The sequence below is a fragment of the Rhinoderma darwinii genome, chromosome 6 (genome assembly GCF_050947455.1).
Source record: "Rhinoderma darwinii isolate aRhiDar2 chromosome 6, aRhiDar2.hap1, whole genome shotgun sequence".
In the NCBI taxonomy this organism is placed as follows: domain Eukaryota; kingdom Metazoa; phylum Chordata; class Amphibia; order Anura; family Rhinodermatidae; genus Rhinoderma; species Rhinoderma darwinii.
Window position 1 is genome coordinate 31,161,443 of NC_134692.1, and position 16,145 is coordinate 31,177,587.

General features: G+C 42.4%; 1 protein-coding gene across 4 annotated transcripts in view; it reads left to right on the plus strand.

Annotated features, from left to right (window-relative positions):
• The window catches only part of PPIG (peptidylprolyl isomerase G), a 19,985-nt gene extending 4,096 nt beyond the window's left edge, over positions 1-15,889 (plus strand). For all 4 annotated transcript variants that reach the window (XM_075829415.1, XM_075829418.1, XM_075829416.1 and 1 more), the window contains exons 3-13: positions 1,134-1,208; positions 4,752-4,859; positions 4,948-4,992; positions 5,359-5,446; positions 6,302-6,331; positions 6,417-6,562; positions 7,100-7,289; positions 9,339-9,500; positions 9,965-10,034; positions 11,729-11,865; positions 13,370-15,889. In XM_075829415.1, the coding sequence (XP_075685530.1) occupies positions 1,134-1,208; positions 4,752-4,859; positions 4,948-4,992; positions 5,359-5,446; positions 6,302-6,331; positions 6,417-6,562; positions 7,100-7,289; positions 9,339-9,500; positions 9,965-10,034; positions 11,729-11,865; positions 13,370-14,582 (2,264 nt within the window). In that variant the 3' untranslated portion in view covers positions 14,583-15,889. The remainder of the gene's footprint in view (positions 1-1,133; positions 1,209-4,751; positions 4,860-4,947; positions 4,993-5,358; positions 5,447-6,301; positions 6,332-6,416; positions 6,563-7,099; positions 7,290-9,338; positions 9,501-9,964; positions 10,035-11,728; positions 11,866-13,369) is intronic.
• Positions 15,890-16,145: the final 256 nt, after the last annotated feature.

Genomic DNA, 16,145 nt, shown 5'->3' on the forward strand with positions numbered 1-16,145 from the left:
AGAGCAGGGTTGTTCAGCGCTAGTCACTGTACAGGGTGCTGAAAGAGTTAATGGGCTGCACCGATCGGCGGTAACTCTTTTTCAGCACCCTGGACAGTGACTAGCGCTGAAGAATGACCATGCTCGGCGCTCGCAAAATACAATTCTAATGAAATAAAAAAAAATCAGGTCATACTTACCCAGAACTCCCTGCTTTTTCCTCCTGTCCGGCCTCCTGGGATGACGTTTCATCCCATGTCACCGCTGCAGCAAATCAGAGGCTGTAGTGGCGGTCACATGGGATAAAAGTCATAACAGAAGGCCGGACTGCATGACGTCAGAAGGCCGGCCTCTTGGGATGACGCTTCATCCCATGTGACCCCCTCTGCAGCCAATCGCAGGCTGCAGCGTCATACAGGAAGGTCGGACCGGAGGAAGAAGAGGGACTCGTCACCAAGACAACGACCGGGGTACGTATGAACTGCTTTTTATTTTATTTTTATCAGCAGCCTCTTCTCTCTATCAGTGCTGGATAGAGAGAAGTGGCTGCCGATTAGTGTAATATCTCTAATGTACTTCCGCCCGGCATTTGCAAGGCAACGGCTCGGTCACACACGGATGACTTCCGTGTGCCTCCACTTTTTTTGACGGCCCCATTGACTTGCATGGGTCTCACGGTCACGGAATCTCGGACCAAAGTAGGACATGCTCTACTTTTGATGGAACGGAGCAACTGGACCGTAAAAAAAAAACTGAAGTGTGCATGGCCCCATTGAAATGAATGGGTCAGGGTGCTAGCCGTCAGAAAAACAGCTAGCACCCTGAAGAAAAACACTGAAGTGTGCATGAAGCCTTAGAGCCTTTTCAGGCTGACCGTGTGAGGACCTTCCTGACCCAATGAATTGTTTAAAGAAGAATTTGCTTCTGTTTCCCTGAGCGGCCGTGCGTGTTTGCATATACGGCATTCTACAATTTGCCCTTCCGATTAACACCTCGTGAGGCCTTTGAGTGGGTCATATTTTGGTGAGCTTAGTCTGTCCTGTTCAGAGATGTGCATTTCCAGGAACTTCATTGGCTGCTAGCTTTATGATATCTATTGATTTTCTACCGTTCGATTAGGGATTTTGTAACGGGTGTTTTATCTCTTCTTGTAGCTGGAAGAGTTGTCTTTGAACTGTTTACAGACAGTTGTCCAAAAACTTGTGAAAATTTCCGATGTCTCTGCACAGGTTGGTAGAAGCATTTTTTTGTATTTATTTATCTATGTATTAAAAGTATAATTTATTTTTTTAAACGAGATGTAACATGAGATTCTATTAAATGTCTTTTCTAAATCACATCAGCAGGTAGAGCTGCACCTGAGCTCCTGTTTGGGGGCTCCAATTTTAAATTGCACACCGTTTCAAATTAAGTTATCTCCGCATGATTTGGTGGAGAGGCACCACGTGGTTGCAGATACTGCACTTTAGTGATGGAACGAGTAGCAGACATTACCACATGGTGCCTCTTGACCAACCAGACTGAAAGACAACTTAAGAATTGACAATTCTCACCTCTCCACAGGAAAACTGATGTGTCTGATCACTGGAACCCCCACCGATAGTGAGAATGGGGATCCTGACCCCCTGTCCCTCCTTACTCCACACCCCCAGTGACGAGGAGCTTGAATAGAGCGGGAGTCGAGCATGCGCCTGCCACGCCATTCACAGTCAATGGGACTGATGGAAATAGCGGAGTGCTGTTTCCGTCAATCCAGTCCCATAGAGTTTGAATGAAGCTGTGCATGCTCAACCGCCGCTCCATTTAAAGGAAAAAGGGGTTAGGGACCCCCGTTCTTACGATTGGTGGAAATCCCAGTGGGGGGGGGGGTAGCGATTACACACTTATCAGCCATCCTGTATAGAGGTGTTAATTGTCAATCCTGGCAAAATTTTAATTGCCACCCTAAACAGGAGTTTGGGGTGCAAAAGCTATTTAGGGACAGACTCCCTTTCTATAGTATTCCTAGTCTACTAAATAGTGTCCCAGCTGATTTGTTTTAGGTCTTGTTGACGGATTTGCTGTACAGCGGACTTTGCATATATTTTTTTCAAGCAAAGAAATATATAAAGGAAGGCCTTATAGGTCTGCTCTCTGGAATCCAAATCTGGTTTTGGCTTAAAAAAAAATTGCATGTACAATCTGCATGAACAAGCGCATTCATTTCTATGGGACTTCATCCGGCAGCTCCATAGAAATGAATGGAGCGCTGGTCAAGCATGCGCTCCAGCGCTCCGTTCTCATGGAGCACATTGTAGGACTTTAGGTCTCCCGTTCTCAGTGCTGGGGGTCCCAGCGATCACACCTGTATCCCCTATCCTGTGGATAGGGGATACGTGTGCTTTTGGGAAAACCCCTTTAGGGCAAAAGCTTTTAGCGTGCACAATCTGATCTGCACCACAGAAATTTCCATTTAGTGCCTTAGGTCTTTTTCACCCAGCAGTATTCTGGTCAGTATTTGAAAGCCAAAACCTGGAGTGGAACCTACACCGAGAAAAACTATAAGGCCTCATGCACACGACCGTATTTTTTCCCACCCGTAAATACTGGCGTAAATACGGGTCCGGTGTCACACGTATTCCACCCGTTTTGCACCAGTATTTACGAACCCGTGCTCGTAAATATGGGTCCGGTGTCACACGTATTCCACCCGTATTTACGAGCACGTTTTTGCCGGCAAAATAGCACTGCACTAATCGGCAGCCCCTTCTCTCTATCAGTGCAGGATAGAGAGAAGGGACAGCCTTTTCTGTAATAAAAGTTAAAGAAATTCATACTTACCCGGCCGTTGTCTTGGTGACGCGTCCCTCTCTTCACATCCAGCCCGACATCCCTGGATGACGCGGCAGTCCATGTGACCGCTGCAGCCTGTGATTGACCTGTGATTGGCTGCAGCGGTCACATGGCCTGAAATGTCATCCAGGACGTCGGGCCGGATGTCAAGAGAGACGCGTCACCAAGGCAACGGGCGGGAGACCGGACTGGAGGAAGCAGGAAGTTGTCGGTAAGTATGAACGTCTTTTATTTTTATTTTTTACAGGTTTATACTGATCGGTAGTCACTGTCCAGGGTGCTGAAAGAGTTACTGCCGATCAGTTAACTCTTTCAGCTCCCTGGACAGTGACTATTTACTGACGTCGCTTAGCAACGCTGCCGTAATGACGGGTGCACACATGTAGCCACCCGTCATTACGAGAGCTCCATAGACTTCTATGGACTGTCCGTGCCGTTATTACGGCCTGAAATAGGACATGTTCTATCTTTTTCAACGGCACGGGCACCTTCCCGTGAGAAAACGGGAAGGCACCCGTCGCCAATAGAAGTCTATGAGCCCGTTATTAGGGGTCGTAATTACGACCCGTAATAACGGGAGTTTTTACGGTCGTGTGCATGAGGCCTAATGGAAAGATTTGTACCTCCACTGCTGGTTTAGGCCTGCAAAACACTGACCAGAATACTGCCGTGTGAAAAAGGCCTAAGGCTACATGCAGTTTTTGGTGCAAAGTGATGTTTTTTTGTATCTATTTCTGTGTTTAGCTTAAAGGGTAAGTAAATGTTCAACAAACTTGTGACATGTCAGGAGTTTTTTTGTTTTTTTTTTAACTCGTTTTATTAAGAACTGTTACAGTAACAAGTATAAAAACAGTCACACATTGCTAATTACAATATATGGCATATTAGATCAAGGATATGTACAAATAGCAAGTCAAGTAATGAGTACATATAAAGCATTACAAACAGATGATTTCCCATTAATAATGGCGCTTAGACTGGTTTGCTAGGACGTATGTATGACAGTTCAACAAAAAGACAAAAACCAAAAACAGATATACAGGAAAACAAAACAACCCAGGACCCATGTTACCCATGAGCAACTGATAGATCTGGTACAGCCAGTCCATGGAGATACATAATAAAAATTTGTGGGTCACCTATATTCCTCTCACATTATCTGGTGAACCAGCGGCGGGGTTGACTGTCAGAGGGGAGTTATTCCAAATATCCCAGACCTTAGAAAATTTAGTACTACAACCATGATTTAGAAATACAACTTTCTCAAAAGGTATTACAGAATTTACCAATCCCTTCCAATAACCAATGGATGGAGGTCGATCATTCATCCAATGTTGTGCTATGGTTTTCCGTGCTAGAAATAGAGTTTCTCTCAAGAAAATACTAGTGTGGTGATTCCATGTCTCCCCATCCGACATGTCAGGAGTTTTGATCGGTGGGGGTCCGAACACTGAGACCCCCACCAATTACTAAAATCGAAGCAGCAGAAGCGCTCGTGTGAGCATTCAGCCGCTTTGTGTTGGGCTTTTCCCAGAAAGCCGATGTAGCGGAGTATGGGCTCATAGACTTTCTATTGAGCCCGTACTCCCGATACATTGATTTCCGAAAAAAGCAGAACAGAAATGAATCGGCTGAGCGCTTCTGCCGCTTCGTTTTAGTGATTAGGTGGGGGGTCTCAGTGCTCGGACCCCCGCCAATCAAAACTTCTGACTTGTCCCTATGACATGTCGGAATTTTGAACGTTTACTTGCCCTTTAAAAAAAAATTTAAAAATGGCATTAAAACTGCAGGTGCGAATTCAGCCCTCGGGATTAGCAATGCAGCTTCCTGTGTACTTGGAGGCTAAAGCTGCCCTGAACATTGCTCTACATCCAAGCATTAGACTGGTACTCTGCTGTGCTCTTATTTACATACATGTCTTCCACTGCTTCCCTACCTAGGTGAAAAAGGCATTGGGAAAACCACACGGAAGCCATTGCATTACAAAAACTGCTTGTTTCATAGAGTGGTGAAAGATTTTATGATCCAGGGAGGAGACTTTAGTGAAGGTAAAGCTCTTGGTCTTTATCTGTTTATTAGGACAATGTTTGTTTTGGAGCTAAACATTTATTGCACTGTACAATTTTGTATTTTTAGGAAATGGAAGAGGCGGCGAGTCTATATATGGAGGGTTTTTTGAAGGTAAACCCTTATTATTATTTAGACTTTAGTAACTATTTTTATTGCTCCAATTTGTCTAAAAGTAATTATTTTTATTTCCTTATATTTTCTTCCCAGAATGTTTTGTCATATTCTGTTCGCACTGGCCGTTTCCGTTTTAACAGGATATGATGCATCTGTTATGATCTGTGGGGTTTTTTGTTTTTTGTTTTTTTAACTCATTGACTTATAATGGCCCATCAGACTTCTATCAGCTATTCGTTTTTTTCCCAGGATAGAGTAGCGCAGCATGCTGCGCTATTCTGACCTTTAAAAAGCAATGAAAACCTGACAGACAAATACCTGCAAGTGTGAACATAGCCTAAACATGTATTGTTTTTTTTCCAGATGAGAGCTTTTCTGTTCAACACAACAAAGAATTCTTGCTGTCCATGGCCAACCGGGGAAAAGACACAAATGGGTCACAATTTTTCATGTGAGTAGTTATGGGTTAATTAATTGTCTCATGAAGATAACCCCTTTTTAGATTCATTCTGTGGCCGTTCCAAGAGAAGGTCATGTTACCTGCTGGTCATTCAAGTGAATGATCATCCATGTAATACAGTGAGTGAGAGACACTGTTAACCTCTTTCCGATGTATGACATATACTTATATCATAGCCGGGTAGGGTAAGTATGAAGCGGGTTTATTGGCTGAGCCAGCTCCATTTAACGCGGACATTCGCTTTATGTTATAGCCGACGCTTCACAGCAACGAGCGCGATCCTGCTAGTTTAACCCCTTAGATGCCGTAGTCAACAGCGTTTGCGGCACCTAAGGCATTTGAAAGTGGGGGCGAACCCCTCTGACAACTCATCACGCCCACTCTCCTTCGACGCAATTGCAGGGCGCCGATGGTTGGCATGGCAGCTTGTCCAAATGCCCTATTTCGGCATATGACCATAATTGATGCCTCCCCCCCCCCCTCTCTGTTATCTAGATTGGAGATCCTCTACATAGAGCATCCCCGACTCTGGACCACTCGGAACAGAGCATGCTGGGAGTTTTAGCTTTGCAACAGCTTAAGATCCATAGGTCATTGGAGAACACTCCGCTAAATCATGCACGTCTTCTTACATTCAGTATAGGGAATGGGGGACGAGAGGAAATTGTTAAATGTAAAAAGCTTTAAAGGTGTGTGTTACATTTTCTCCTTATTTCTTGTCCTCAGGAAATACTAAGTAAATGTCAACAATCTTCTTTATTTTAGTCATTTTAATCCCTTCTTTGTATTTCAGCAGTTTTTAACTTTTTTTTGTTTTTTTGCTTCCATTTAACTGAACCTCTTCAGAACAACAAAGCAAACGCCTCATTTGGATGGGTAACTATTGCTTGCGTGTTGCTCTTTCGGCTATCTTTTCGTCTTGCTGTTGATTGACTCCTATCTTTTTTGTTGCCTTTCATAGACTTCATGTTGTTTTTGGACAATTATTGACTGGACAGGAAGTGGTAAGAGAGATTGAAAATCAGAAAACAGATGCCTCCAGCAAACCATCTGCCGAAGTGAGAATACAGAATTGTGGAGAACTCGTCCATGTTCAGAAGTCAAAATGTAAGAATCTTCTTTGGGGCACTTCAAGAAATAAAAAAGGCTATTGAATTATGAGTATATATGCACCAGCTGCCAAAACTGCATTATACTGCTTAGGACCCCCTCTATTAGCCAGAGGATAGAGCTGATATCCTAAGAGCGCTACCCAGCTCGTCCATGTGTTACATGGTCGGTCATTCATTTAAATGGCAGGCATGTAATGCTGCACTTCCCCTGCTTCGGCTTGCTTTTGGGCATAAACAGATGATCACCAGGCCGGCTTAAGTTTCATAACTGGTAGTTTTTATGAGACAACCGCTTTGATAGGTGAGAACTGTTTGCAGCAATTCTGGTGGTAGATAGGATGTTGAGGTGGGTGGGGAGGGTCCTGAATTAAAATTTTGTACAGCGGCTCTTGTCCTGTCACATCACTAGCGCCATTGGTAGGGACCGCAGGAGCGCTGTGTTTCTATGATCTTGGGTCACATGTTTATTCATAATATCAGATATTGTATATAAAGAAGGATCCCACCATAACAATTTCTTCAACTTCATTAGCTAAGAAAGAGAAGAAAAGACACAAGTCCTCATCTTCTAGCGATACTGGAGGTTCAAGCGACTCCAAGTCTTCTGATTCATCTTCTGACTCTGAGGAAGAGGAGAAATCCAAGAAAAAAAAGAAGAAACACAAGAAAAATTCAAAGAAGCAGAAAAAGGAGAAGAAAAAGCGCAAGAAGAGCAAGAAAAGGTGAATTCTATGTTCTGGTCTGCAGAGCGCATAGAAGTCGTGATTTACGTAACTATTTTCACTATTGGGTGAAGTTAGTCTATCGTAGCAGATCGCCATTAAAAGAGAAAAAAAAATATGACCGTATAAATAAAATTCTAAATACATAAAATTAGCAAAAGATGCTCGTTTTGTTTAGGGGGTAATCATTGTGCTAAATGAGAATGGCTGCCGCCACCGTACTCGTCCTACACAGAAACCCCTCCTAGAATTTAGAGGGCACGCTATAGGACGAGCAGCGCGAGGAAGCACCGCACAGAGACCTCTCCAGTTTGAACTTCCTTCCAGCAAGCTTTCCTGCCTTTGCGTTTCCACATTGAACATGTCTCTGTAATGGACCCACGAAAGTTTGAAGAGCTGCAGGAGTTCTTCCGATCTGTTGGTATCTAGTTTTTACTGTATGTTTTGTTGTAGAAAGTGATTACTAAATACTAATCAGTTGTTTTTTAAGGATCTTTCTCCCACTAAACAATAATACCATTATACCGAGCCAAGAGGAGTATATTTGATGATCGACATTTACAGCATGTCAATAAGATCTACATAAATGTCTGATTCTCTCCCCTTCTCCCCCCAATCAGCAGAAGACGGATCCTGTGCTTCCCATTGCTCATTAGAACCCAGTAACAGGGCAGGAGAAGCAGAAAACTCTTATTTTTCACGAGCGGCTAAAAGCCACCTGTGAAAGCAAAATGTCTCTGCCTCCTATTGGAATCAGTGGGGGCGATTTGGGGCTTTTCTTGACCCTAATTCCGACACTGTTTCCGCTTCAAAATCTGCGCCCAAAAAATGCTGTGTGAACTACCACTTAAAGATATGACGCAAATGTCTATCATCCGAATACATCTTTAAAGAGGCTCTGTCACCAGATTTTGCAGCCCCTATCTGCTATTGCAGCAGATCGGCGCTGCAATGTAGATTACAGTAACGTTTTTATTTTTAAAAAACGAGCATTTTTGGCCAAGTTATGACCATTTTCGTATTTATGCAAATGAGGCTTGCAAAAGTACAACTGGGCGTGTTTACAGTAAAAGTACAACTGGGCGTGTATTATGTGTGTACATCGGGGCGTGTTTACTACTTTTACTAGCTGGGCGTTGTGTATAGAAGTGTCATCCACTTCTCTTCACAACGCCCAGCTTCTGGCAGTGCAGCACTGTGACGTCACTCACAGGTCCTGCATCGTGTCGGCACCAGAGGCTACACTTGATTCTGCAGCAGCATCAGCATTTGCAGGTAAGTAGCAACATCGACTTACCTGCAAACGCCGATGCTGCTGCAGAATCATCTGTAGCCTCTGGTGCCGACACGATGCAGGACCTGTGAGTGACGTCACAGTGCTGCACTGCCAGAAGCTGGGCGTTGTGAAGAGAAGTGGATGACACTTCTATACACAACGCCCAGCTAGTAAAAGTAGTAAAAACGCCCCGATGTACGCACATAATACACGCCCAGTTGTACTTTTACTTTTCAACACGCCCAGTTGTACTTTTGCAAGCCTCATTTGCATAAATACGAAAATGGTCATAACTTGGCCAAAAATGCTCGTTTTTAAAAAATAAAAACGTTACTGTAATCTACATTGCAGCGCCGATCTGCTGCAATAGCAGATAGGGGCTGCAAAATCTGGTGACAGAGCCTCTTTAAGAAGGAACTATTAGAGGCAGGAGACAACAACGTTTTCACAGTTCTTCTAAGGCAATTTATAATTATTTACTTTGAGTAGAGAATGAAAAGTGATCGCTGAAAGTGCGAAAATTAAAAAACAGTTTGAACTTTCTTTGACACAAACCTAAAACTGATGATATTTCCTCCGTACAAATGGGGAAAATACTCTACTGGCAAATGGAAGAGCTTCTCACAGAGACCAATGGGGTTTATCGGTAGAAATGTATTTTTCTTTTTTTGCTTAAATCTCCTTAACTCATTTGTGTGGGCTTTTTATTTACATATAGACACTTATTAAATATTCCCTGTGTAACATTAATTTTTTATTTTTTTTCCTGCAAGTTCCGAGAGTGAAAATGAAGATCAAGAACTTCAGGTGACCTCCACTGTCCGTCCAGAAGAGATCCCCACTGTGCCAGAAAACAAGTTTCTGATGAGAAAAAGCCCTCAAAGAGCAGAGGAAAATGAAGGCCGAATAAATAACCGAGAACGTGAGCGGGAAAAGTAAGTTTGTACCAGACATAGGGACAGGGGGTATTGAGCTGGCAGACACCTCGGGTGCCACTTCTCTCCGGAGGATACACACTAAAATTCAGCGTGCCCAATCCTTATTATCCTTAGCCAGCTTAAAGGTACACAATAAAGGGCTTATTCACATCTGTGTTTTTAGAAGACCAGTCACTCATTCTTCTCTCAAAATAAAATGGTGCTAAGTCTTTTCATGTTATAAATTGCTGTGTGGGTAATTCGGAGCCTATCAATGCAAACTTGCATTTCCACTCTGCTTCCCGTGTGTTGCTTTTTAGCCAATCGCATGATCTGTTTAATAGCTAGTGTTTTTCTTTTTTTCTTTAATAAAGGAGTACAATTAAAGGAGCTGTGCCCGCACCATCCGCTGTGGGTGTCCACTGCAATTTGTTGTTCAGATAATTTGTAATAACGTTTTTGTAACTTTCTGTCCCTGGCAGTTCTTCACTTTATCAGAGAAGACTCCTGGTAACCAGATCTGGAAGGAAGATCAAGGGAAGAGGCCCCAGAGTAAGTTTTTATTATTGTCTCTGATTTTGTATTAACTGGGACACGTTCATTATGTCTTTAATGGAATTTAATGATTTCTGTAACAATGGAGAACTGCAATTTCCTAATACACGCTGTACCAGAATCGTTTTGCAGCAGATAACGTGCGCTCAAACTGTAGATCCCCATATTTTATTAATTTTTTGCACCGCTAATTTATGGATTGTATGAAGTTAAAAGTAAAAATCGGTATTAAAGGGGTTGTCCCAAGGTTAAAATTTATCCCCTATGATAACATGCTAATCGGTGGAGGTCCAACCTGTGGGACCTCCACCGATCACGAGAACAGGGGTCCAGTTCCTCCGAATGAATGGAGCAGCAGGTCGAGCATGTGCACTGACACTCCATTCAATGTCTATGAGACTGCTGGAGATAGCGGAGTACAGCGCTCGGCTATTTCCTGCAGTGCCATAGATAATGAATGCAGCAGCAGGGCGCATGCTCTACCAGCCACTCCATTCAGAGGAACGGGACCCCCGTTCTCGCAATTGGTGGGGTCCCCGCGGTCGGACCCCTACCGGTTAACATGTTCTCATAGCGGATAACATTTATCTTTGGGACCATCTCTTTAATGCCTGGTAATGAATACTGCCTGATTTGTAGTCTGAACCAATGTTTATGTGGAATATAACTTCTACATTGGCTTTAAAGAGACTCGGTCACCACATAAGTGCCCTATCTTCTACATAATGTGATCAGCGCTGTAGATAAGTGTTTTTTTATTTAGAAAAACTATCTATTTTCACCGTTATGACCTATTTTAGTTTTATGCTAATGACTTTAATAGACGACTGGGCGTGTTTTTACTTTTGACCAAGTGGGCGTTGTGGAGAGAAGTGTATGACGCTGACCAATCAGCGACCAATCAGCTTCATACACTTCTCTCCATTCATTTACTCTGCACATAGTGATCCTGCGTTTACTATGTGCTGTCACATACTCCCACATTAACGTGACAGTAAATAGACATCACCTCCAACCAGGACGGGATGTCTATTCACAATCCCGACACTTCGGTAACGTTTGTGTGGGACTTAGAGCACAGCAAGCGTAACCTCGCGAGATCACGCTGTATATGACAGCACAACGTGATCTCGATGTGCTGTAAGTTCCACACAAACGGTACCGAAGTGTTGGGATTGTGAATTGACATCACGTCCTGGCTGGAGGTGATGTCTATTCACTGTCAAGACACTTCAGTAACGTTAATGTGTGTGTATATGGCTGCACATAGTGAACAACGCAGGATCCCTATGTGCAGATTAAATGAATGGAGAGAAGTGACGCTGATTGGTCACTGGTCAGCGTCATACACTTCTCTCCACAACGCCCACTTGTTCAAAAGTAAAAACCCGCCCAGTTGTCTATTAAAGTCATTCGCATAAATCTAAAATAGGTCATAACTTGGTGAAAATAGATAGTTTTTCTAAATAAAAACCACTGCTGTCACCTACATTACAGCGCCGATCTCATTATGTAGGAGACAGGACACTTATAAACTGGTGACAGAGCCTCTTTAAACTTGCATTCTGAATATTACATGAAGTTGTTGCAAGACCGCAAGGTGAACCAATGCTCCGCCACGCTTCCAGATATGTTTTGGTTTAATTTGTAGGCTAAAGCTTTCTTACATATTTTTGTTTTAATTTTTTTAGCGCTACCGCACACCCTCGAGGTCAAGGTCCAGGGACCGTTTTAGAAGAAGTGAGACTCCCCCACATTGGAGACAGGAAATGCAAAGAACCCAGAGAATGAGATATTCTAGTGGAGAACGTTGGATCAAGGGAGATAAGTATGTTGAATTAATAAACATAACCCTTAAAGATTCATATCCATAATTTAGCTATATCTGTCTGGATGGGACCCAATACCCACATGCCTCAATCTGCTCGTACAAATAAATAAGCTTTGATAAGTTAGAATCCTGACCTGATCCCACAAGAACCTTCCGATATTTTTCATTCATTAAACCACCTTCGGAAAGTCCGTTCCTCTTATTAAAGGTAATCTGACATCTGGTTTATGCTGCCCTATCGGAGGCAACACTGTATTACTTGTCAATGAGCAGCTTTTTACCTATGCACAGTATGGAGAGAATCTGTCAATTGGCGGCCTTACATAAGGCCGCATAATTCTGTTGACCGATTCCCTTTAACCAGTTAGAACTCTGACTCCAGGTTTCTATTCCTGATCAATTGGTGTGTAAAAGTGTTTAAAAAACAAAACACTGGTTTCCCTTTTTTTACTTTTTTTTAAAAAAAATTAAAAAAAATCTGCCTATTTTAGGAATAGTCTACTTATGGTTTATTCACACACAGTCAATATGTTGCAGAGATTTCTGCAACTGTAAGGGCTTGTCCATGTGTAACGGAATTGCTGCGTATTTCCCGTCCGGCATTGCGGACAGAAAATATGCCGCGGAATACAGTGGCAGCAAAGTGGGTGAGATTTAACAAATCTCATCCACATGCTGTGTAAAGTTCCTTCCAGAAATTCACCTGCGGTGCGTATCTTTCGTTCTGCGGCATATCGATTCCTACTGCGGAAAGTGAACGGAATTGCTGCATCTCAAAATCTGCAGTAAATAACGCTTTTTTTCCGCAGCGGATTGTCTGCTAGTTTCAACGCAAATACTGCAGAAATTTTCTGCAGCAATTCCGTTACGTGTAGACAGGCCCTAAAATCTGTCACATCTGGGGCTGTTTCTGCAGCTTGGGTATGGATTTCCGCAGTGCTTATTCAGATGTATGGAACAGTCTCGGCTCTTGTGTCCAAATTCCCCATTCTTTATCATGTTTGCCAGATTATACAGGTGTGGTATCATCTCCGGGTTTGTCAAGTTTAACATGGACCATACCTTTGCTTCCATGGATGCTTGTCTTAGTTGCATGGTCAGTAATTAGCCTTCCACTTGGCGCATTTGCTTTTTCTTATTTTTTAAGGGGTTGTCCCATCAGTGCCATCTTCCCCACCCCCCAAATGACATAAACATGAGAATTGAATGGTTGGTAAAATCTTTTAAGACGTTTTCATAAGTCTTTTTTTATTCTAAAAGCTTTAAAATGTTGTGTTCTAGATTCTAACATGGTTCTTATTTTTCTTGGTGTCATTCTCCGTGGCAGAGCCATGGTTGCTGTGTTTGACAAGGAAATAATTTTATGTTGAGTGCTAAACATTCCCCCTCTTTTTTTTTTTTTCTCATCAGTTGTGCTATGTACTTTTCTATCCCTCTTGATGGGAATACTGTGAACACATCTTTGGAAAAGTAGCTTATGTATGTATTGCTTTTTTTACAGGAGTGAATTAAACGACAATCCGAAAAGTCCCGTTCGAGGAAGAGAGAGGAAACGGTCTGATCAAAGAGAAGATTCTGGGAGTCCGCACAAAAGAGGAGATCACAGGCGGAAAAGTCAAGACCGCAAACCCAGCAGCAAGGATAGGGAGTCTAAAAAAGATGCAGAAAATGAAGTCAAACGAAATAAAAGCTGGAGTAGAAATAGAACATCAGAAAGAAGCGAAAGCAAGGAGGATTTAAAAAACCTCAAAGATGATAAGCAAACCAAACGTGATGACAGGAGCAAGTCAAGAAGTAAGGAAAGGGGGCGTGAGAGGGGAAAAGATAATGAAAAGCACTCCAATAACAAAGCAAAAGACAAAGAGAGAAGCAGGAGTAAGGAGAGATCAAGGCACAGTATGTCAAAAAATGAAAGCGTAAGGGGTAGAAGCAAAGAGCGTGGCAAAGGCGCCGAGGGGCACGACAAAGGCGCCGAGGGGCACGACAAAGGCGCCGAGGGGCACGACAAAGGCGCCGAGGGGCACGACAAAGGCGCCGAGGGGCACGACAAAGGCGCCGAGGGGCACGACAAAAGCACCGAGGGGCACGACAAAACCAAGAGCAAGGAGAGAGAATCTGAGAAAAAGCATAGATCTAGTAGTAAAACCAAGGAGCGGAGCAAAAGCAGAGAGAACAGCAGAAGAGCTCGGTCAAGAAGTAAGGATAATGATCGAACCAGGGGTCGAGACCATGCAAGAAGCAAGGAAAAAGACACAAAGCGGAGAGGTCGTTCTAGATCCAGAGACCGAAAGGGAACGCCCGAAAGGTCCAGAAATAAAAGAAGTAGAAGTAGGGGAGGCTCAAAATCTTCAGATAGGGAGTTTCGTAAAAACAAAGACTCCTCCAGAAGGGATGAAAGTAGCTCCCAGAAAAAGACCACCGAGAGGGAAAGCCATAAATGGAGGCCGTCTCATAGCAGTAGTCCAGAGTGTAAACGGGTCAGGAAATCCAGTAGAAATCATGCCAGTCCAGACTCCAATACAGTACATAGTGCTTACAGAGAAGACCGTTCATCCCACCGCAGGAGCCGAGATGGGGAGAAAAGAAAACCTTCACATGACAAGGAAACAAACAAAAAGTCACGGAGTCGTGAAAGGGATTCTTCTCACGCTAAAGAAGCAAAATTAGATAAACAATCAAGTCCGATAAGTATTGATAACAAGAATGAAAAGTAAAATCTATACTACCTAGTTAGCCTAAAGGACATTCAGCTTTTTGTTGGAGGGATTATTTTTTGTTTGCAGGAATATTTTTTTTTAAGCATAAACTTTAAGTTCAACGTTTTTGATAATCCTCGGTCTGGGTCATTTGTATTCATGAAGTTTTAATACATTTTGGGAGAAAAACATTTTAGATGTAAAACGGTCAACCATTTTACATAAGAGCATGGCTCTCCCTGTATATTTTTTTTTGGGCTCTCTCCTATGTAACTGCTTTAAGAGAAATATATTTTATGTGGGAATATAAAAAAGCGCATGTTCTATGATTAAAATGATGCTATTTGGGAATACTTTAATACCAGTACTCCTCTTTTAATGTCATGTTTATAGTAGAGCATTTATTTTTTTTGTGCAGTATTGTGCATTAAAGCCAATTCTTCCACATGGAGAATTGTGATTTTTGGCCTTGATCAGATGAACATACACAGTCACGTTTTACATATTAATGGTCACTGTATTCTAAGGCTACATTTGCTAAATTACAGCACAAACAGTCCTTACATGCGACATCCATATCATTATGGGACAGAAAGTTGCAATTTATTTTTTCCTAGATAGGGGCGGCTGCATGCGAGTGGCAATGATTTTACCATGAATTCCAGGTGACTCCCGCACTGTGGAGCCCTAGCTTAAAGGCCAAACGTAGTGTGAACACAGTCTACGAAAGATCTACTTTTGACAATTGTAGACAAGGGTCAAAGGAGAACAAATGCCATTACGTCTGGGTTTTTCCACTCTTAAAGTGTCCCTCCGTTTTATATAGTAAAACTATTTTATAATGCAGGACTATACAGCTTGTAAACTGCAGCGGTCCGTGTTGCAGGCTGCTCATAACTGTAGTAGGATCACATTTCATTCTGCAACGCTGGCTCCCATTCTGGAGACTGTTATGGCAGCCTGCGGTCCGTGCCTTTTTTATAGAGAAGCAGTATAGACTGATGAAAGTATATAGAAAAGCTACTTCGTCCTGCACTAAAATTGTCTGTCTATACAAGAAACACTTTAAATATTTAGTTGATCGTTCATAAAGTCGTGTGATACTTTCTCGTTTTGTTTTCCCTCAAAACTTTACGAAGACCAAGTTTAGTTCTTAGAATTTTTTCTTTTCTTTTTCTTCATTATTGGTGTTAAAATGTTTAAGTACAAATCAAATTGTTTGCTGTACAACTATCCAGTGCTGTTTGTTCTTTAGCAATGTACATAGTTAAACTGAGGTGGTACTATTAAAGGTGAGACCTGCAGTCTTTTTTTTTAATAATCCAGTTTTGAGTGCTATGTTTGTTTTTTTTATAAATTCTTTTATTTTCCATTTTTCAAACACAAAGAAGAAAATGCAGACATAATCCGCATAGACATCGGCTCATAGGCCAGCATTTGTAGGTACAATAACTGCAATAGAAACCGTAACGGTCCGCTGAAACCAATCCTGAAGGGTCAGATAAATGATACATCCTGAACTAGCAGCCATGTATAAAACCCAAATAAAAACAAAATAGAAGTATAGGAAAGAAGAGGGAA